General features: G+C 45.2%; 1 protein-coding gene across 1 annotated transcript in view; it reads right to left on the bottom strand.

Moving 5' to 3' along the window:
• CELF4 (CUGBP Elav-like family member 4) overlaps window positions 1-19397 on the bottom strand; it is a gene marked incomplete at its 5' end in the record, with an annotated part of 118300 nt that extends 98903 nt beyond the window's left edge. The window contains 2 exon segments of the mRNA XM_070938971.1: window positions 18826-18905; window positions 19367-19397. Of these exon segments, the coding sequence (XP_070795072.1) occupies window positions 18826-18905; window positions 19367-19397 (111 nt within the window).
• Between the last annotated feature and the right edge of the window lie 1983 nt (window positions 19398-21380).

Below are 21380 nucleotides of genomic sequence, written 5' to 3'. Positions count from 1 at the left end.
AGAAAGTCCAATTGTGTTGTGGCTCCGTTACCTGAGCCTGTGTCATCGGCAGGAGAGGACTCCGAGAGTGAAGGAGAGGAGTTGGCAAGGCCTCCCTCTCCAGGACCCTCTTCTCTGGCAATGCCTCCGGTGTCCGCCGAAGGGCAAGAGATAGGGCCAGGGCCAAGCACGTCCACGCAGCCACAGGTGGACAGTGATGAGGGTAATGAGTCTTGGCCGGATCCTCGACAGCGTCGCAGAGATAAGTGCGTGCAACAGAAGAAGAGGCGTGCCAGAGATTAAGTTGAGTCACTGGACCACACCCCCACAGGGTATAAAAGGGGGTGAGGTGGCCATTCAGACTCTGTGAGGGACAAAACTAACTACTATCAAGTCACACTGCATCTTTGGAAACAACATTATCAGCCTTGGATTTATTTTACGAACTGGACAATTCTTGACTGCGTATTTTGTTTATTGAGTAAAGTTCTTGGCAAGCAGCTACTGGGTTGCTTCAAGCTTCTTATCGGAAGAATAGGTTGTCTGCCAGTTTATTTAACCCCTGACTGTCTGGGTTTTTTTTTTTGTGTGTGTGTGAGACGGGGACAGAACAAATTGCCTCTTCAAAAAATCCCCTTTGGGACATTGCTTCCTGCCTTTCCCTTAGGGCAGGGGTGTCAAACTCGCGGCCTGAGGGCCGGATGCGTCATGTGCTGGCTGCGCCCCCACCCGGTTTAGCAAAGTCCCGATACATCATGTGACGCCACCATGATGCCACGAGTTTGACACCCCCCTGCCTTAGGGGTTTTGAAGAACAGGTTGGCCCCCCTCTTGTCAGGGTTCCAATTAATACCCTAGAAGTTCCTCAAAGTTCCATTTTAATAGAGATGTCATATTGGCACATCTGGGAAAACCCGAATCTGAAAGCTTCCAATTCAATTCAAATCTTTATTGTCAGCGCACAACCTATGGGCAATGAGATTGGTTGAGCTCCCTCAGTGCATCCCCGCCCCCAGTGGTGAAATCTAAAATTTGTTACTACCGGTTCTGTGGGCATGCCTTGGTGGTGATGGGGGTAATGTGACTGGGTGGACATGGCCATTTTTTTTTTAACTTTTAAAACCATTTTTTTCCACAAGCTCTTCGGCGAAGAGGTTGTAAAAAAATGCTTTCAAAAGGCTCTGACGATCCCAGCTGAGTTGCCAAATTGGCAGAGACTTTTTTTTCTTTTAGATGCCTCTGACGATCCAAGCTGAGTTGCCTGATCGTTAGAGGCATTTAAAAGAAAAAAAAAAGGGTTTTTTTCTTTTAAAAGCCTTTGAGGATCCCAGCTGAGCCACGCGATCATCAGAGGCTTTTTTTTTTACTTTTAAAAGCATTTTTTCGGCCGAAGAGGTTGTAGAAAAAATGCTTTTAAAAGTAAAAAAAAAAAGCCTCTGATGATTGTGCGGCTCAGCTGGGCATGTGGGGGAGGCAGGGATTTTTGTTACCGGTTCTCCGAACCACCCGCTGCCATCACTACCGGATCGGGCAATCTGGTCCGAACCGGGAGCATTTCACCCCTGATTTCCTCCCCCCCCCCACAATACAACTCACAGTGAAGACAGAAAATCCCTAACCCAATAAATCATATTAACAAAACACCCAGTCCTATTGCACCAGTGTGAACATGTTACACATTGCGCCGGCCCTGCGGTCCATCATACTGCCTAGTTATGATGTTACTTCTCATTCAGGAGTCTGACAGTCCACGGATAAAGACTGTTCTTCAGCCTGTTTGTGCAGCTGGCTATGCTTCTATATCTCCTTCCTGATGGTAGGAGGGTAAAGAAGTGGTGACCAGGGTGAGAGTCATCCCTGAGGATTTTCCTCACTCTTCTAAGGCAGCAAACCCTAGCCATCTTCCAGGTTTTCCCCACCCAAAGGAAGTCCAAGTCCCTGTTGTGGCTCTGTTACCTGAGCCTGTGTCATCGGCAGGAGAGGACTCTGAGAGTGAAGGAGAGGCATTGGCAAGGCCTCCCTCTCCAGGACCCTCCTCTCTGGCAATGCCTTCGGTGTCCGCCCAAGGGCAAGAGATAGGGCCGGGGCCAAGCACGTCCACGCAGCCACAGATGGACAGTGATGAGGGAAATGAGTCTTGGCTGGATCCACGCCAGCGTCGCAGAGATAAGCGCGCGCAACAGAAGAAAAGGCGTGCCCGAGATTAGGCTGAATCACTGGACCACACCCCACAAGATATAAAAGGGAGCGTGGTGGCCAGTCAAACCTTGTGACGAACAAAGCTGAAAGCTTCCACGCCATTCTGCATTGCCAGACTTTTGCTTTAAGACTTTGCTGGAGTATCTCTGGACTTGATTAATTCTGTAATTATTGAGCTGCTTTCCTTTGATGTATTAGAAGTGGGGAGAAGTTATCTCTCCTCTTTGTAAATAATAAACTCTTGGCAGGCAGCCACTAGGTTGTTGCCAAGTTCCGTTATCATAAGGAAAAGGATTTTGCCGGCTGGTTTGGTCTTTAACTCCTGAACGTCTGTTGGTGTGTGTGCGTGGGGTTGGGGACAGAACAGTCCCTGCCCCATCACCCACATGTCCATCACATGGTCCAATCAATGCACCGTCCCAATTGGAGATGCCTCCCAGCCACGCCACTCCAGGTGCAGGGCAGGATGTCCTTGACTCTCTGAGAAGGGAATGTTATTATGACTCTATATCTCCCCTGCTCCATACAATTTCCCCTCCCAGTTTCCCACAGCACTAAATGTGGCAGCCCTGAAGATCCAAAGTAAAAGACCTTTACACCTCTTCTCTGTGACAGCCCCTCAGATATTGGAAGCTATCAAGTCATCCTGTTCTGCCCCAGCTACGGACCTCAAAGAACGCAGCACACACAAACTCTATACAAAGCTAATTTTACTCCAATAACTTAGTCTTTATCATTCAAAGGCTGTTAATGAACTGTCTTAACAGCCTACCAGAATTCTAAGATAAGGTAATCACAATCTTACTAAGGTTGGCAGAAAGCCCAGAAGCAATTTGCAGAGAATCCGGACGCGAAGGAGAGTGAACTAAAGTTGTTCCCTGCAAAATGCTTTAGTCGGCATTCCTCCTTAAATAGGTTAAGGGAGTGGCCAATTAGCCCCAAGCCTTACTCTCGAGGAAACCTCTTCCTGAGGAGCCACACCTGCCTTTTGGCAGCTCTGTGCGCCCGTGCATTGAGAAGAGGCTCCTCCTCTTCATCCTCTTCACTTAAAGGAGCTTCTGGAAGTTCAGCCCTGGCTGAATCCCCGTCTCTGGCACCACATCTTCTCCAGCCTCCTCATTGCCTGATTCGAGTGCCAGCTGCAAAGGCTGCTGGCGCAGCACCACACCAGCCTCCTCATTGTCAGAATCAGCTACAATCTGCACAGGCCGCGTACGGGCCACAACACATCCCTAATCCTTCTCGTTGTAGAGGTACCCAATTCCTGCAACCGTTCTTCGTCTGTTTTATCTTCCAGCCCTCTAATCATCTTTGTTGCTCTCCTCTGCCTGCTTTCTACAGTTCTCAATATCTTTTTCTTGTAACGTGGCGACCAAAACTGGATGCAGTAGTCCAAGTGTGGCCTCAATATTAATTTTAATAATATTCATAATAGCCCTTGAGGCTCGATAGGTGGATAAAAAGGCCAAATCCAATCTAAAAATCTGACTCATTGCATGACAGCAATTATGACGGTGATTCAGGGCACGTGAAAAGAAAGAATCGAGTGGTGAGCCATTTTTTTCTCCAACCTTGTACAACTCCACAATCTTTTTCTGTCCTCCTTACTGCATTAAAGCAAGTTAGATGCCTGTTAAATCTTATTTTCATTAAGTCCTGAAGCAGGAAGAATTCTCCGGAGGACCACAAGTCCTTCTCACAAGGAAAAGCAGAAATTCTGCCTAAGTCTCAGTTTGTCCGAGGAATATTGGCTCCTAGCTCCAATGATGGGCAACTTTAACGATGGCTGTAAGGGATCTCCCCTTCCTCAATGAGGTCTAGAATATTGCTGGGGCTGCAGTGAAGGATTTTTTTGGGGTAGGGGTGGGGGTTTAATCCGACAGACTTGCCTTCTGGATATTTGGTTTGATTCCATTCAGGGCTCACAGAAGTTGGAATTTCCAACAATTCTTATGCGTTGTGTCCCGCCGAGGCCCATTTGTGTAACTTACTCAATTTTTCATCCGTTTCCAAATTTTTTCTCACATCTCTTCTCTTGCCTGAAAGCTTTAACCCATCATTAGAGATTTAGTGGCTTGGTTCAACATCCAAAACTCTAAATCCAAGTTAACAAAACATCCTGCTCCAACGAATGTACTACAGTTATGGCTTAAAGCAGGGGTCTCCAACCTTGGCAACTTCACCACTTGTGGACTTCAACTCCCAGAATTCCTCAGCCAGCGCTGGCCTGAGGAATTCTGGGAGTCCACAAGTCCACAAGTCGTAAAGTTGCCAAGATTGGAGACCCCTGGCTTAAAGGGCTGGCCTTGTTTAGGAAAAGTGTTAAAATAATGGATACTTACAACATTCTGATGCACAAACTTTAGAAGAGAATATCTGTAGCTCAGGGTTGAACTGTGGGATCCTTGGTGCTCTCTGAGCTTGGTAGGGTTTTTTTTTTTTTTTTTTTTTTTGCAGATGTTTCATGACCCAACTAGGTAGCATCATCAGAGTGAGGAGGGAGTGGGGTTTATGGAGAGGGGAGGAGGAGGAGGAGGAGGAGGAGGAGGAGGAGGAGGAGGACTGTAGAGGCTTTGGTGCTCTCTGAGCTTGGTGGTTTTCCTGCAGATGTTTCATGACCCAACTAGATAACATCATCAGTACTAGAAGGGAGTAGGGTTTGCTCTCTGTTGTTGGGTGGTTACTATCTCAGTCAAGAACAGCCCAATCAAGGAATTACCAAGAACATTCACACCAATACTGACAGATCAAGCCACTAGTATATGAATAGAAAGCAACCCCCCCCTCCCTTCTAGTGCTGATCATGTTACCTAGTTGGGTCATGAAACGTCTGCAAGAAAACAGCCAAGTTCAGAGAGCACCAAGGACCCAAGTCCTCCTCCTCCTCCTCTCCATAAATCCCACACTCACTAGCATTGAGGATGTTACCTAGTTGGGTCAAGAAACGTCTGCAAGAAAACAACCAAGCTCAGGGAGCACCAAAGAACTCACAGTCCTCCTCCTCCTCCTCTCCGCAAACCCCACTGCCTGCTAGCACTGATGATGTTACCTAGTTGGGTCATGAAACATCTGCAAGAAAACAACCAAGCTTAGAGAGCCCCAAGGACCTACAGTTTCCTAACTTGGCTTGTCAGTCAAGGCGTTTAAGAAGATATCGGACAGCCCTTTGTCCAGAATGGACTAGGGTCTCCTGCTGGAGCAGGGGGATGGACTAGAAGACCTCCAAGGTCCCTTCCAACTCTGTTATTTTCTTAATTAATGATGGAATGGCTTGCCTTCAGAAGTCATGGCTGCTCCATCACTGAAGGCTTTTAGCAAGAGATTGGACAACCATTTGTTTTAACAAGAGACTGGACAACCAGAATGGTATAGGATCTCCTGCTGGAGCAAGGGGTTGGACTAGAAGACCTCCAAGGTCCCTTCCAATTGTGTGATAATTCTGTTATTCATCAGGCAATCTACGCTGAGTGAGACAGGAGCTGTCTCAACGATGCTCGAAACTTCTGAAAAAGCGAAGCCATCCAAATCCTCATCCTGTGACCTCTGCTAGCGAGCTCCCTCTGAGCATCCTTGGTCCTTTTTCGATTTCAGAAATGGGTTTTAAAAAATCCCTTGTACAAGGAAGGCGTACAACTGCCTTTTGTGTTGATGCCGAAGCCCACCGTCCCTCTCTAAGGCCCGCCGTGAGACAGTGGGGGGGAGAGAACTGTGAGCAGCAGCCAATCTCCCGTATTATATGCGGAGAACATCGCTTTCCAGATCCTCCAGCTTGAGAAGGTGAAGGATTAACATGCCCGGGAAGTGAATTTCCAAGGAGTTTCACAATGAGAACCACGTCTCCTGGATTAAAAAAAAACATTGTTCTGGGAGGAAGTGGTTGTTCGCGGAAGACAAGCTCTCCCTGCCTCCTCGGTTTGACCTGTCACTCTTTCCCTCTCCAATAAATCCGTAAAGCTCTTGAACGATGCGGCCAGGAAACAAAAGGAAGGAAGGAAGGAAGGAGGAATGAATGCGCCGATCTTCAGGGAGACCCAGCGCGAGGCAGAAGTTGTTAGCACCGCCAAGCTCAAGAGGGAGAAAATTCTGATTTCTAATCTCTCTTTATCAAGGACTTTGATTCATACAGGGACGTGGTCTCACTGCCATCTCTCTCTCTCTCTCCTCTCTCTTTCTTGTTTTCTCAATTTCTCTCTTTCTCTCTCATTCTCTCTCTCTCTCTCCCTCCCTTCCTCTTCTTTCTCTTTCCTTCTCTCTCCCGTTCTTTCTCTTGCTTTCTCTCTCTCTCTCTCTTTCTTTCTCTCTCTCTTTCTTTTTCTCTTCCTTTCTTTTTCTCTCTTTCTCATTCTCTCATTCGTCTCTCATTCTCTCTCTGCCTCTCTCTCTTTTTCCTTCTCTCAATTTCTATATATCATTCTCAGTCTCTCAGTCTCTTTTTCTGTTGCTTTTTCTGTTTCTCTCTCCCCTTCTCTATTTCTCTCTTTCTTGTTCTCTTTCTTTCCCCATTTCTTATTCTCTCTCTCATTCTCTCATTTCTCTCTTCCTTGTTCTCTCTCTCTGCCTCTTTCTCTCCTTCTCTCAATTTCTATATATCATTCTCAGTCTGTCAGTCTCTTTTTCTGTTTTTTGTTTCTCTCTCCCTTCTCTTTCTCTCCCTTTTTTGTTCTCTTCCTTTCTTTCTTTCTCTTTTCTTATTTTCTCTCTCATTCTCTCATTTCTTTCTTCCTTGTTCTCTCTGCCTCTTTCTCTCCTCTCTCTTTCTCCTTCTCTCACTCTATATCTATATCTCACTCTCATTCTGTCATTCTCCTTTTCTGTTTCTGTTTCTGTCTTTTTTCCTCCCCTTCTTTCTCTTCCTTCCTTTCTCTCTCCTTTTCTCTTTCTCTTTCTTTCTTGTTCTTTCCCTTCGTTGTTCTCTCTTTTGTGTTTTCTCTCTTTCTTGTTCTTTCTCTCCTATTCTCTCTCTCTTTTTTTCCTTTTCCCTTTTATCCCTTTCTCTCTCAGTCTTTCCTTCTCATTCTTTCTCTTTCTCTTTCTTCCTTGTCCTCTATCCTCCCTCCCTCCCCGCTCTCTCTCCCTCTTCTCTGTTGTACACAACCCAATCATTGATCTTTCCCCCAAACAGTGCTCTTAATTACACTTCATTGACAAATGAATATTTCTAAGGCATACATTTCCTAGCAATTATCGCCAGTCCAGTCCTTAATTACGGTAGATCTCGAGATCCAGTTAATTAATCCTGGGCCGAGACCTCATTTGATCATGGGGATCTCAAACTCTGAACGATTTGCAAATGTGCTGCAAATCCAAGCCATCTGCTGCATCCCAGAAAGATGGAAAGGAAGGGGAGGATAATATTGATAATAATAAAATGCAATTTTTTTGAGATGGCGCGACGCAGAATACGTATGCAGGGGAAGGAAACAGCCCACCTTGTGGGGTGCACAACTTGGTGGCAAGCAGAGGTGGGTTCTAAATTTTTTTACTACCGGTTCTGTGGGCGTGGCTCATTTTGTGGGCATGGCTTGATGGTCATGTGACTGGGTAGGCGTGGCCAACTCAATGTCACTCATGTCAAGGGGTGCCTCGCCTGGACCCTCCCCTCCCAGCCATTCCTTGTCACACCCAGCCTCAACATACCTATAGTTCTGTAAAAATGTTGTTCACCTTTTTTCAGCTTTATTATCTACATACTATAGATGCACTTTCATGGACCACGGAAAGGAGGAAATGGCTCACATGCTTTGCCCAAGAGTGGGATAGGCAACAGGCTTTTAAGGGGCAGCCAGAAAGAAAGGGGGGGGGCGCAATGTATTTTCCAAAGCATCAGAAGGCAAAACAAGAAGCAATGGATGGAAACTGAACAAAGAGAGAAGCAACCTAAAACTAAGGAGAAACTTCCTGACAGTGCGAACCAATATAGGCGCAGAAATATTTCAGTCATAATTTCACATATAAAATAGCCATTCGTGTAATACAACCTGCCTATTGTTCAAAACAGTTGCTAGTATGATGGCTGATGTTTGACAGCAAGCCTACAAGGCAAAGATCACAAGAGTGCTTCTTTCTCTGTATGTCTACAAAACATCACATACCAGGAATAGCATATTAAGATGGACTTGGCAAGGAACAATAGGCCAGCTGGAGATCCGAAATGAGCCATTTGCAAGAAGGTAGGATCAGAGGGTCAGGGAGAGGAGTACAGTGTTTCCTTGGAGGTAAAAGACACTCTATTTCACTGTTTTTCTCCTGAGGCACACCTGGAGACAGGTATCAAATGGAGCCTACAGTGGGGTCCTTGGTGGTCTCTGAGCTTGGCTGTTTTCTCGCAGACCAAAATAAGTAACACCATCAATGCAAGGAGGGAATGGGGTTTCTTCTCTGTTTATACTGTAAGTGGCTTGCTTTTTGTTAGTGGGGGTTTTTTCCTGTTGTTTACAAGGGCAAACTACTTCTATATAAACAGGAAGTAAGAAAACACTTCCTTCTGAAGATGTTACCCAGATGGGTCATGAAACATCTGTAAGAAAACAACCAAGCTCAGAGAGCACCAAGGACCCCACAGTTCTCCTCCTCCTCCTCCTCCTCCTCCTCCTCCTCCTCCTCCTCCTCCTCCTCCTCCTCCTCCTCCTCCTCCTCCTCCTCCTCCTCCTGTTCTCTCCCATTCACCTTCTCCTCCACTCCACAAACCCCATCCCCTTCTAACACTGATTATATTAACTAGTTGGGTCATAAAACATCTCCAAGAAAACAACCAAGCTCACAGAGTACCATGGATACCTCAATCGTCATTGTCGTCGTTGTCATCCTCCTCGTCCTCCTTCTCCTCCTCCTCCTCCTCCAGTCCTCTCCTATTAGTTCTCTCCCATTCACGTTTTTCTCCACTCCACAAACCCCATCCGCTTCTAACACTGATTATATTAACTAGTTGGGTCATAAAACATCTCCAAGAAAACAACCAAGCTCACAGAGTACCATGGATACCTCAATCATCATTGTCCTCCTCCTCCTCCTCCTCCTCCTCCTCCTCCTCCTCCTCCTCCTCCTCCTCCTCCTCCTCCTCCTCCTCCTCCTCCTCTTCCAGTCCTCTCCTATTAGTTCTCTCCCATTCACCTTCTTCTCCACTCCACAAACCCCATCCGCTTCTAACACTGATTATATTATCAAGTTGGGTCATAAAATATCTCCAAGAAAACAACCAAGCTCAGCGAGTACCATGGATACCTCAATCATCATTGTCCTCCTCCTCCTCCTCCTCCTCCTCCTTCTCCTCCACCTTCTTCTCCACTCCACAAACCACATCCCCTTTTAACATTGATGATGTTACCTAGTTGGGTCATGAAATATCTGCAAGCAAACCATCAAGCTCAGAGAGCACCAGGGACTCCACAGTCTTCCTCCTCTTCCTCCATTCCACCCCTCCTCCCTTCTACCACTGATGATGTTACCTGGTTGGGTAATGAAATGCCTTCAAGGTAACAACCAAGCTCAGAGAGCATCAAAAAAAACCCCACTGTCGAAACCTCCACTTCATACAGTGTATGCTCTTTTATCACTACGTTCATGAGCTCTTCAAACCCACGAAAAAGCAGAAGGTAGGGAGAAAATTACATCTGTTGAATTGGGGATCATGCAGGTGAACATCTGGATTTTGGTTTCTCTGTCTGTATAACTCCAGTACAACCAGCAAAAAAACCCTGACATCAAATCCAACAGATTACGTCTCTTGAATTGCAACGAAGGGGCCGCTTTCACAGAATAATAGAGTTGAAAGGGACCTTGGAGGTCTTCTAGAAGACCCTATACCATTCCAGACAAGTGGCTGTCCAATGTCTTCTTAAAAACCATCGGTGATGGAGCATCCACAACTTCTGGAGGCAAGTTATTCCACTGATTAATTGTTCTCACTGTCAGGAAATTTCTCCTTAGTTCTAGGTTGCTTCTCTCCTTGATTAGTTTCCACCTATTGCTTCTTGTCCTGCCCTCAGGTGCTTTGGAGAATAGGTCGACCCAGGTCTTCTCTATGACAGCCCCTCAAATATTGGAAGACTACTATAATGTCACCGTCATTCTTCTATCATTCATATTTAAATGGACAACCATTTAAATATGAGCCAGCCGTGTGCAGCAGCTGCCAAAAAAGCCGACACAGTTCTAGGCTGCATAAACAGAGGGATAGAATCAAGATCACATGAAGTGTTAATACCACTTTATAAGGCCTTGGTAAGGCCACACTTGGAATCCTGCATCCAGTTTTGGTTGCCACGATGTAAAAAAGATGTTGAGACTCTGGAAAGAGTGCAGAGAAGAGCAACCAAGAGGATTAGGGGACTGGAGGCTAAAACATATGAAGAACGGTTGCTGGAACTGAGTATGTCTAGTTTGATGAAGAGAAGGACTAGGGGAGACATGATAGCAGTCTTCCAATATCTCAGAAGTTGCCACAAAGAAGAAGGAGTCAAACTATCCTTCAAAGCCCCTGAGGGCAGGACAAGAAGCAATGGGTGGAAACTAATCAAGGAGAGAAGCAACTTAGAACTAAGGAGAAATTTCCTGACAGTTAGAACAATTCATCAGTGGAACAACTTGCCTCCAGAAGTTGTAAATGCTCCAACACTGGAAGTTTTTTAAGAAGATGTTGGATGACCATTTGTCTGAAGTGATGTAGGGTTTCCTGTCTAAGCAGGGGGTTGGATTAGAAGACCTCCAAGGTCCCTTCCAACTCTGTTATTGTATTGTATTGTATTGTATTGTATTGTATTGTATTGTATTGTATTGTATTGTATTGTATTGTATTGTATTCTATTCTATTCTATTCTATTCTATTCTATTCTATTCTATTCTATTCTATTCTATTCTATTCTGGCTTAGGTCATGGCTTAGGTCCGGGGTACTTGCAGGACCATCTCCTACCCGCCTCCCACCGTCCTGTCCACTCACACAGGGCTGCCCTCCTCAGGGTACCATCGACCAGACAATGTCGGCTGGCGACGTCCAGGGGCAGAGCGTTCTCTGTGGGCGCTCCTGCCCTCTGGAATGAGTTACCCACTGAGCTCTGGATGGCGCCTGATCTCTGCTCCTTCCGTTGAGGCCTAAAGACTTGGCTATTTCTACAAATGGGCTGATTCTGATTCTTGGGTTTTTATTATTTATTTGTCTTTGTTTTAAATTGGTTTTAATTAGGATTTTCTTTTATTATTGTATGTTTTTTTAATTTGTGTTCACCGCCCTGAGTCCTTTGGGAGAAGGGCAGCATATAAATATTTGTAAATAAATAAATATTCTATTCTATTCTATTCTATTCTATTCTATTCTATTCTATTCTATTCTATTCTATTCTATTCTATTCTATTCTATTCTATTCTATTCTATTCCATTCCATTCCATTCCATTCCATTCCATTCCATTCCATTCTATTCTATTCTATTCTCATCAAACTAGGCATACCCAATTCCTATAACCTGTCTTCATATGTTGTAATCTCCAGTCACCCAGTCATCTTAGTTGCTCTTCTCTGCACTCTTTCCAGAGTCTCAACCTCTTTTTTAAATATCTCGATGAGCAAAACTGGATGCAGTATTCCAAGCGTGGCCTTACCAAGGCCTTATAAAGCTGTATTAATACTTCATGTGATCTTGATTATTATCCCTCTGTTGAGGCAGCCTAGAATTGCGTTGCTTTGAGTTGACTTTGTAATTGACCAACGAGGACATTTATCCACCCCAAATGGCTCCCATGTTGGCTAACATAACCTACTTTTCTGCCGTCGGTAATCTATTCTTCCTCTTTTGTCAATGGAGCTTGACACGCTTGAATCGGCTACGGGAGAGGGAGGATTAAAAATGGAGGGGAAAATTGAGCTGCATTCTGCTCACTTTGTAATCCCTAATGAGAGACCTCGGTTGGGGGGGGGGAAACTAATTTCCCAGCCTGTCTTGAAGTGTGAAATAAAGTTCCTCTTGAAAATGAGAGTTTGACAGGCCAGTGGCAAAATTTGATATTCACAGCAAAATAAAATATCCATCCATTGATATTTCATTAACAGCCAGGCAAACAAATCTGTCGCTCTCTCCATTTCTAGCAGAGCTGGCTGGAGCTCGGTTCAATCCTGGAGTTGCAGACAAAGACTAGGGTTTGCATCCCGAAAAAAGACGCACAAAGAGGCTGGAGGTCCATCTTGGTCCTTTTAAGACAGTGTCTTCTCAACCTTGACAAGTGGAAGATGAGTAAACGTCACCTGCCAGAATTGCCACGGCTGGCTAGAAAATTCTGGGAATTGGATCTTCATTCTGGGAGTTGACACCTTTCTGCTATTTCTCAAGTTCCACAGACTTTGGTTCTAACAGAAGAACCAAAGTCTACAGAACTTGAGAAATATTCGTAGCTCAGGTTTGAACTGTGGGGTCCTTGGTGCTCTCTGAGCTTGGTCTTTTTCTTGTAGATGTTTCATTACCCAGCTAGGTAATATCATCAGTACTAGAGTGCTAGAATGGAGTGGGGTTTATAGACAGCAGGAGGAAGAGGAGGAGGAGGAGGAGGAGGAGGAGGAGGAGGAGGAGGAGGAGGAGGAGGAGGAGGAGGTGGAAGAGCATTGTAGGGTCCTTGTTGCTCTCTGAGTTTGATGGTTTTCTTGCAGATGTTTCATGACCCAACTAGGTAACATCATCAGTGTTAGAAGGGAGGAGGGTTTCCATGGAGGAGGGGGGAGGGGGGAGGAGGAGGAGGGGAAGGAGGCAATTGTGGGGTCCTTGGTCCTCTCTGAACTTGGTGGTTTTCTTGCAGATGTTTCATGACCCAACTAGGTAGCATGGTCAAGCTAGAAGCTCTCTGAGTTTGGCTGTTTTCTTGCAAATGTTTAATCACCAAACAAGATAACACCCTCAATGTTAGAAGGGAGGAGTATTTATTCATTCATTCATTCATTCATTCATTCATTCATTCATTCATTCATTCATTCAACTTGTATGCTGCCTTTCTCTGAAGACTCAAGGCGGCTTACAATGCATTTAAAACCATATATAAAACATTAAAAGTTAAACCATTAAAAACAATTAAAACCCATTCACACCATTCATGGCCGGATCTCGCCAAATCGCAAGAGCGAGATCAACGGCCCCAGGCCTGCCGGAAGAGCCAGATTCTTCACCACTTTCCGGAAGGCCAATAGGGTGGGGATGGTCTGGACCTCAGGAGGTAGCTGGTTCCAGAGAGCTGGGGCAGCCACAGAGAAGGCCCTCCCCCGTGGGCCCACCAGCCAGCATTGTTTAGCTGACGGGACCTGGAGGAAACCGACTCTGTGGGATCTTACTGGTTGCTGGGAGCTATGCGGTAGAAGGCGGTCTCGAAGATACCCTGGTCCTGAGCCATGTAGGGCTTTAAAGGTAATAACCAACACCTTGAATTGTGACCAGAGACGAATAGGGAGCCAGTGCAGCTCGCACTGTGTTTGCAGTGTTTGCAGGGAGGAGGAGGAGGAGGAGAGGAGGAAGACTATGGGTTCCTTGGTGATCTCTGAGCTTGGTGGTTTTCTTGCAGATGTTTCATGACCCAACTAGGTAGCATGGTCAAGCTAGAAGCTCTCTGAGCTTGGCTGTTTTCTTACAAATCACCAAACAAGGTAACACCCTCAATGTTAGAAGGGAGGAGTGTTAGGAGGAGGAGGAGGAGGAGGAGGAGGACTGTGGGTTTCTTGGTGCTCTCGGAGGTTGATGGTTTTCTTACATTTCATTACCAAGTTGGGCAACATCTTCAGTGTTAGAAGGAAGTGGGGGTTTTCTTCCTCTTTATATATAAATAGCTTGCCCTTATAAACAACCAAAAACCCCAACACTCTCACTAACACCGAGCAAGACAGTTGTATATAAACAGAGAACAAACTAATCAAAGAGAAAAGCAACGTAGAACCATGGAGGAATTTCCTAACAGTGAGGACAATTAACTCGTGGAAGAGCTGGCCTCCAGAAGTTGTGGGTGGCTCCATCACAGGAGGTTTTGAAGAAGAGATCAGACAATCATTTGTCTGGTATGGTAGAGGGTTTCCTGCTTGGGCAGGAGGTTGGACTAGAAGACCTCCAAGGTCCCTTCCAAGTTTGTTATGCTGTTAGTCTGAATGAAGGCAATACAAGAGCTAAACCAGCTAATACAGGAGTTGGGTTAAAGGCTTTTATCATGCAGTCCAAGAAAGGCTGAAAATTGACAGCAGGTGTGGAGATGTAAGCCAGGTGAGTGAGCATCTCTCCCATTTCACTTGTTCTGTGTGGTGTAAGTGTGTATTTTCCAAATTGATGGAAGGCAGAGATAACACACTCTCTCCATCCAGCAGTTCCCCTGCCTGATGCGCTGCAGATGGGTTGGGAACCACACAAGGCCCCTTCAGGACTCCCCGTGTTTGACAAACTGTAACCAGGTGTATGCCTACAATGAAACAGCTGTCCCCAACCTGCTGTGGTCCAGATGTGATGGGACAACAATTCTCCAAAAGCTAGGAGTGCTGGGAGTTTGCAGATCAGCACACCTGGGTAGGGTTCATCTGGGGGGGGAAGAACAGTTCCACCCAGGGCCGGCGGAATTAATTTTGCAAACCGTAATGAGCAGAGCGCCAGATGTTCGGGCCCTTTCCAAGCTTCTGAAAAGGCCTGCCAGATGCTTAACTTATTTATTTTTTTAACCTTTTTTTAGTCATGCTAAATCCTGCAAAATATTATCCCCTTGTTTGAAGAAATCAGATCTTGGTGGGAATGCCTGTTATCTTCTCCTTAATACCTTTCTGTTGGAAACTGATCTAATTAATAATCAGGATCGCACGAAGTGGAGGCTAAAACATACCATGAATGGCTGCAGGAACTGGACTAGTCTAGTGAAGAGAAGGACCAGGGGGGACCTGATAGCAGTCTTCCAATATTTGAGGGGCTGCCACAAAAAGGAAGGGGTCAAGCTATTTTCCAAGGCCAGACAAGGGATAATGGATGGAAACTGAACAAGGAGAGATTCAACCTGGAAATAAGGAGAAAATTTCTGACAGTGAGAACAATCAACCGATGGAACAGAAGTTGCCTTCGGAAGTTGTGGGAGCTTCATCACTGGAGTCTTTCAAGAAGAGACTGGACTGCCATCGGTCAGAAATGGTGTAGGGTCTCCTTGGGTGGGGGTTGGACTAGATGACCTACAAGGTCCCTTCGAACTCTTTTCATCTGCATCTATATCACTTTATAATGCCTTGGTAAGACTATGCTTGGAATATTGCACCCAGTTTTGGTCGCCACAATATTTTTTTTTTTAAAAAAGAGACTCTGAAAAGAGTGGTAGCTTTTAAAAAGAGATTGGACAACCACTTGTCTGAAATTTATTTATTTATTTTATTTATTGTTTAAATTTGTATACCGCCCTTCTCCCGAAGGACTCAGGGCGGTGAACAGCCAAAATTAAAATACATACAATATAAAATTTAAAATAATTTAAAACAGAATTAAATTGAATTGGCTTCCCAAAAATTAAAACCCATTACCCTTAAAATAACCCATTGGTAGAAGGTTTCATGCTTGAGCGGGGGGTTGGACTAGAAGACCTCCAAGGTCCCTTCCATCTCTTTTATTCTGTCATTCTGTTAATTAAACAATGGAAGAGCTTGCCTCCAGAAGTTGTGGGTGCTTCACCAATGGAAGACTTCAAGAAGTGATTGGACATTTGTCTGAAATGGTATAGGGTCTCCTGCCTGAGCAGGGGGTTGGACTAGAAGACCTCCAAGGTCCCTTCCAGCTCTATTATTTTGTTATTCGGTCTGGGCCATTAAAAGAACACGAGCGTCTCCTTTTATCTCTGTTGAAGCTGTGAGATCTGCAGCTGGTGATCTGCCACTTATCCCATTTGGAGGAAAATAGATTTTGCAATGGCAGAGGAAGACATGGGAGAATACCAGGGAGGAGGAAGCCGGGAGAGGCGTGAAATAAGAAAAGAGAGAGAGAGAGAGAGAGAGAGAGAGAGAGAGAGAGAGAGAGAGAGAGAGAGAGAGAGAGAGAGAGAGAACGAAATGCCTCCAATGTCCCCGTGGGCCTCTTAGCTGTCCTACAGATGCCTGCACGATTCCTGGGATGTGACTAGAGAGAGCAAGTAGTTCCAATGAGGTCTCTGTGCCCCCAAAGGCCACCTCTGAAGCTGGGGATGATTCATTCGCCTTGTCAAGAGCTTGGCCTGCCGAGTTTTCTATTCTGGGGCCTGGGAACATCTGATTTATTAGTTCATTTATGGAACAATAAGGAGAAGGGGAGAGGAAGAAGAGAGGAAGTTGAGCTGAGGATTAGCAAATACCACACAAATACACCCCCGCGCACCCACGCACAGAGGACAGGAGTTAAAAATAATGTCTTGGATGATACAGGATAATTAGTCTTTTGGACAACAGGAATGGAAGGAAGAGCTGATGAGTGGAGGGTCAAAAAAATAGGAAGGAAGGGAGGGAGGGAGGGTGGAAGGAAGGAAGGAGGAAGGGGAGAGAGAAGGAGAAAGGGAAAGGGAAAGAGAAAAGGAAAACGAGAGAGAAGGAGAAAAGGAAAGGGAAAGAAAAAGTGAAAGGAAAAAGGTTATGGAACAAAAAGCAGAGGAAGGAAGGAAAGAAGGAAGGAAGGGGAAAAGGAAAGCAGAAAAGGATGAAAGGAAAACGAGAGGAAGAAGGAGAAAAGGAAAGGGAAAGAAAAAGTGAAAGGAAAAAGGTTATGGAACAGAAAGCAGAGGAAGGAAGGAAGGAAGGAAGGAAGGAAGGAAGGAAGGAAGGAAGGAAGGAAGGAAGGAAGGAAGGAAGGAAGGACCTTTCTCTAAATAGTTTGTTTATGGAACTTAGTGCTATGAAATGTTGTTGGGTTCTTTGAAGCATTTGACGTAATGCTGGATTTGGGGAAGTTTAAAGCAGACATCTCTAACTAAATACATTTGACATGTCCTCCAACTCTCATCCTTCCTGGAAAGACAGGCTGGCTAGGACATTCTTCTGTCATCTGTACCGTCCTGCGTTGGGTGGTACCTCAATGCTGCTTATCCCCAGGGGGTTCTTTGTTCCAGATAGGTGTGGAAATGGGAGAAAATGGAAAAGAATCTCTCGGTTTACTCTGGGTCCCATAATACGTGGGTTTTGATCTCCCTGACCTTCTTCCAGACTTCTGAGACGCTAAAAAATACATCTATTTGACTGTAATTTAAAAGGAAAATAATTGTTTTATTTGAAATGCCTGAATGTTCTCCATCTCTCCTCCTTTGGTTAAGAGAGAGAAGATTTCAAGGCAAGAAAGCTGCCTAAATTTGAAATTGTTGCTCAAATAAAGACAGTTTTACACTAACCTCACTTAGGCACTGACTAGGTTTCTACTCTACCAGGTTAAGCATCACAGAGCAGGCCTCCCTGCAGCCTCCGGGGAGCAAAAATGGGCTGTGGGAGGGGGGGGAATGGCGCACACCCCCGTGCCCTGTTTTGGGCCTAGTAGGCCTCCCTGCAGCCTCCTGGGAGCAAAAACGGGCCATGTGGGGACTCCTGTAAGTGGCAGGGAGGGGAGGAGTGGGACCAGCCAGCAATTTAACTACCGGTTCGCCCGAACCGGCCCAAACCGACTGAATCTCACCGCTGCACAGGGGTGTGATCTGTGGTGAAATCTGAACCGGTTTACTACCGGTTCGCTGGCTGCACATGTGCAGTGTGCACCACGCACCAAATGTGAGGTGTACACACGCAGTGCACACCAAAAGGAGGCATGCGGTAAGTAGAATTCCAATTCTGTTATTCTATTTCTATTTCTAAAACCGTCCCACTGATTGATTATTCTGTCAGGAAATTTCTCCTTAATTCCAGATTTGCTTCTCTCCTTGCTTAGTTTCCATCCGTTGCGTCTTCTCTTGCCTTCAGATGTTGACCAGATATCTTGAGAAATCATAAAAGGCATGTACACGCAGATGGCCCCATTATCTCTGCAAACCTTCAAGGCCATGGAAAGTCACCAGAGAATCAATCAATCAGACAATCAAGAAACGACTCAGAAGTAACTCGGTGTGCTGTTCTTGCTTCTTGGGGCCTGACAGTCAACTTGTTGTGACCCAGGCTCACTTAGTCATTACAAGACACAATTGGTCCTGAACAAAATTGTTTTATTATAACAGCTGAGAATTACTTCATTCCCATCTTAGTCCAAATTAATTCCAAAACAAGTTCTTCAGGCTTATCACACACCTTGTATCTTCTTAGGCACCCTGCCAAAGGCCTTTCTTGGCAAAGACCCACAAAGTTCAGAAACAAGAGATGCCAACTGGAAAACAGATTTAGCAACGTTGCTTTCCTACAAAGAGCCCAAGACCCTTTGCTGCTCTTTTAAGCCTTATGGGAGGGGGGCAATCATCTCATGGCCTTACTCCTGAGTTGTCCTTTTTGCTTTAGCTGCTCTTGCCTTCTGGAGGCTCCGGAGTCCACGCATCGCTCCCAGATGGCCCTGCCCCCCTCTCTGCCTCCGACGCAGAGCCCTCGTCCGAGCCTTCCCCAGACTCCAGGACTGGCCCATGTTCCTCCCCAGCCTCCTCACTTTCCGACTCCGTTGCCAGCTCCGCGGGCTCCTGGTGGACCACAACACAACCCCTGTTGTCTGTACCCAAATGACCAAGCCATAATTCAATACTCACCGGCATTGTCTGGCTTCCGTGTAAAGCGTTTATGGCCGCCTGGGCTTCTGCGTGCGAGGAATATTTCACAAAAGCACAGCCTGGAAAGACAAGAGGAAGGAACACATTCTAAGAATCAGGATCAAGTCGAACGGGAAGAGCACAGATTTTTCCATTTCCTCCTCAAACATTTGACATGACTTTGTTTCTCCGTCTTTTGCTTTAGAGCAATATTGGCTAACTTGTCTCGGGGGTGGGGGTGGGATTAACAAACCAGACAGTTTCAGATTTTTTTTCCCTTTCTCATTTTCACCTTCTTAGGTTCAGACAGTTCCCTTTTAACGAAGAATATTTGTAGCTCAAGGTTGAAATGACGGGTGCTACCTGAGTTGGTTTGTTTTCCTGCAGATGTTTCGTTGCCCAAACTAGGAACCCAAACTAAAATCACCACCACCCAATGGTGGGATGCTGTTGGTTTAACAACCGGTTCGGTGATCGCGCGCTTTGTATGTGCGCACCTAACACGCATCGTGCACGCATGCACAGTTTTACAAATACTAACCTTCTGTGTTACCACTTGGGAGTAACACAACTGAGCAGTGGTGGGATTCAGCCGGTTCGTACCACTTCGGGAGAACCGGTTGTTAACTTTCTGAGCAGTTTGGCAAACTGGTTGTTGGAAGAAATCATTAGGGCACAGAACCGGTTGTTCAATTACTGGAATCCCACCACTGCAACTGAGGCATGGCAATCCGCTTTGCAGCACCAATCAGCTGAGAAGATAAAGGTAAGTAAAGTGCAGGGGCGGGGGGAGGGCGGGCCGACCTGATTGTTGGAGTGAACCGTTTTGCTCCCAGCTGATTGTCGGAGCTACTGGTTTGCTTGAACCGGCCCGAACCGGTAGAATCCCACCCCTGCCACCACCCCACCAACAATCACAGGGCAAGCCACTGGAATATAAACTGAGAACAAGCCCCACTTCTTACTAGCGCTGGCGATGTTAGCTATTTGGCTAGTGAAACATCTGTTGTTAATATATACTGGACAGCCTGTGACCTACTGGGTCAACCTTTCAGAGGTATTTTCTTACCTAAACAGAGAAACAACTCAATGTTTTGTTTGGTATTTTTTGCCAGGGTTGGGCTAAACAAAACGAACAAGCAAAAACGATAGGAGTGGGAATGACTTCCAATTTCCTGCTGGCTTCCCCATTGACATTTCTTTCTTTCTTTCTTTCTTTCTTTCTTTCTTTCTTTCTTTTCTTTTCTTTCTTTCTTTCTTTCTTTCTTTCTTTCTTTCTTTCTTTCTCTTTCTTTCTTTCTTTCTTTCTTTCTTTCTTTCTTTCTTTCTTTCTTTCTTTCTTTCTTTCTTTTTCCCTCCTTCCCTCCCTTCTTCATTCCTTCCTTTTTCCCTCCCTCCTTTCGTTTTCTTTCTTTCTTTCTTTCTTTCTTTTCTTTCTTTCTTTCTTTCTTTCTTTCTTTCTTTCTTCTTTCTTTCCTTCCTTCCTTTTTCCCTCTCCCTCCCTCCCTCCTCTCTTTCTCTCTCCCTCCCTTCCTTTTTCCCTTCTTCCCTCTCCTTCTTCCTTCCTTCCTTTTTCCCTTCCTCCTTTTGTTCTTCTTTCTTTCTTTCTTTCTTTCTTTCTTTCTTTCTTTCTTTCTTTCTTTCTTTCTTTCTTTCTTTCTTTCTTCCTTCCTTCCTTCCTTCCTTCCTTCCTTTCCTTCCTTCCATCCATCCATCCATCCATCCATCCATCCATCCATCTATCTATCTATCTATCTATCTATCTATCTATCTATCTATCTATCGCCCTATACCCACAAACACGAGTTTTTGTAATATGTGTATATATATATAAATATTTGTTTTCTCAGGTTTTCGCGGGTGTCTGTATGTAGGTCTTTGGTTATTCGGGTCTTCTCCCACGTAAAATTGGAAGTGTCTTGGCGACGTTTCGACAAAGTCTCATTCGTCATCTTCAGGCTGGTGTTCTCGGCTTCTGGCTTCCAGGAGCAATTCTGGAAGCCAGAAGCCGAGAACACCAGCCTGAAGATGACGAATGAGACTTCGTCGAAACGTCGCCAAGACACTTCCAATTTTACGTGGGAGAAGACCCGAATAACCAAAGACCTACATATATAAATATATATATACATACATATATATACACACACAAACACACACATATGTATGTATGTACATATGTATGTATATATGTCTGTCTGTCTGTCTCTGTGTGTAAAATTATCACAGAAATGTGTGTGCCTTTTACAGGTTCACTTTTACTAATATATGCATTTATTTTTGCATCACATTTTTATTGAATGCAGAGAATGTTTCAAAAACAGTGTTGGTTGATATAATGTTGGTTAGGGAATTCCTCCCCGGTGAGATATGAATATGTGCAACCCTTTCCAATTTGCATCTAAGCACTGTGAAAAAGGGGTCAAAATTCTACGGTGCCTTCCTTGATTCGGAAGGGCAGAAGGGAGATCACGAGGAACCAGAGTACATTGAATAGAATAACAGAGTGGAAGGGACCTTGGAGGTCTTCTAGTCCGACCCTCTGCTTAGGCAGG

The sequence above is a fragment of the Pituophis catenifer genome, unplaced genomic scaffold (assembly GCF_029215685.1).
Source record: "Pituophis catenifer annectens isolate HBS135680 unplaced genomic scaffold, rPitCat1.0.hap2 SCAF_2, whole genome shotgun sequence".
NCBI classification, from domain to species: Eukaryota; Metazoa; Chordata; class Lepidosauria; order Squamata; family Colubridae; genus Pituophis; species Pituophis catenifer.
Note: the sequence above shows the minus strand (reverse complement) of the source record. Positions and strands in the feature narration are given on the sequence as shown.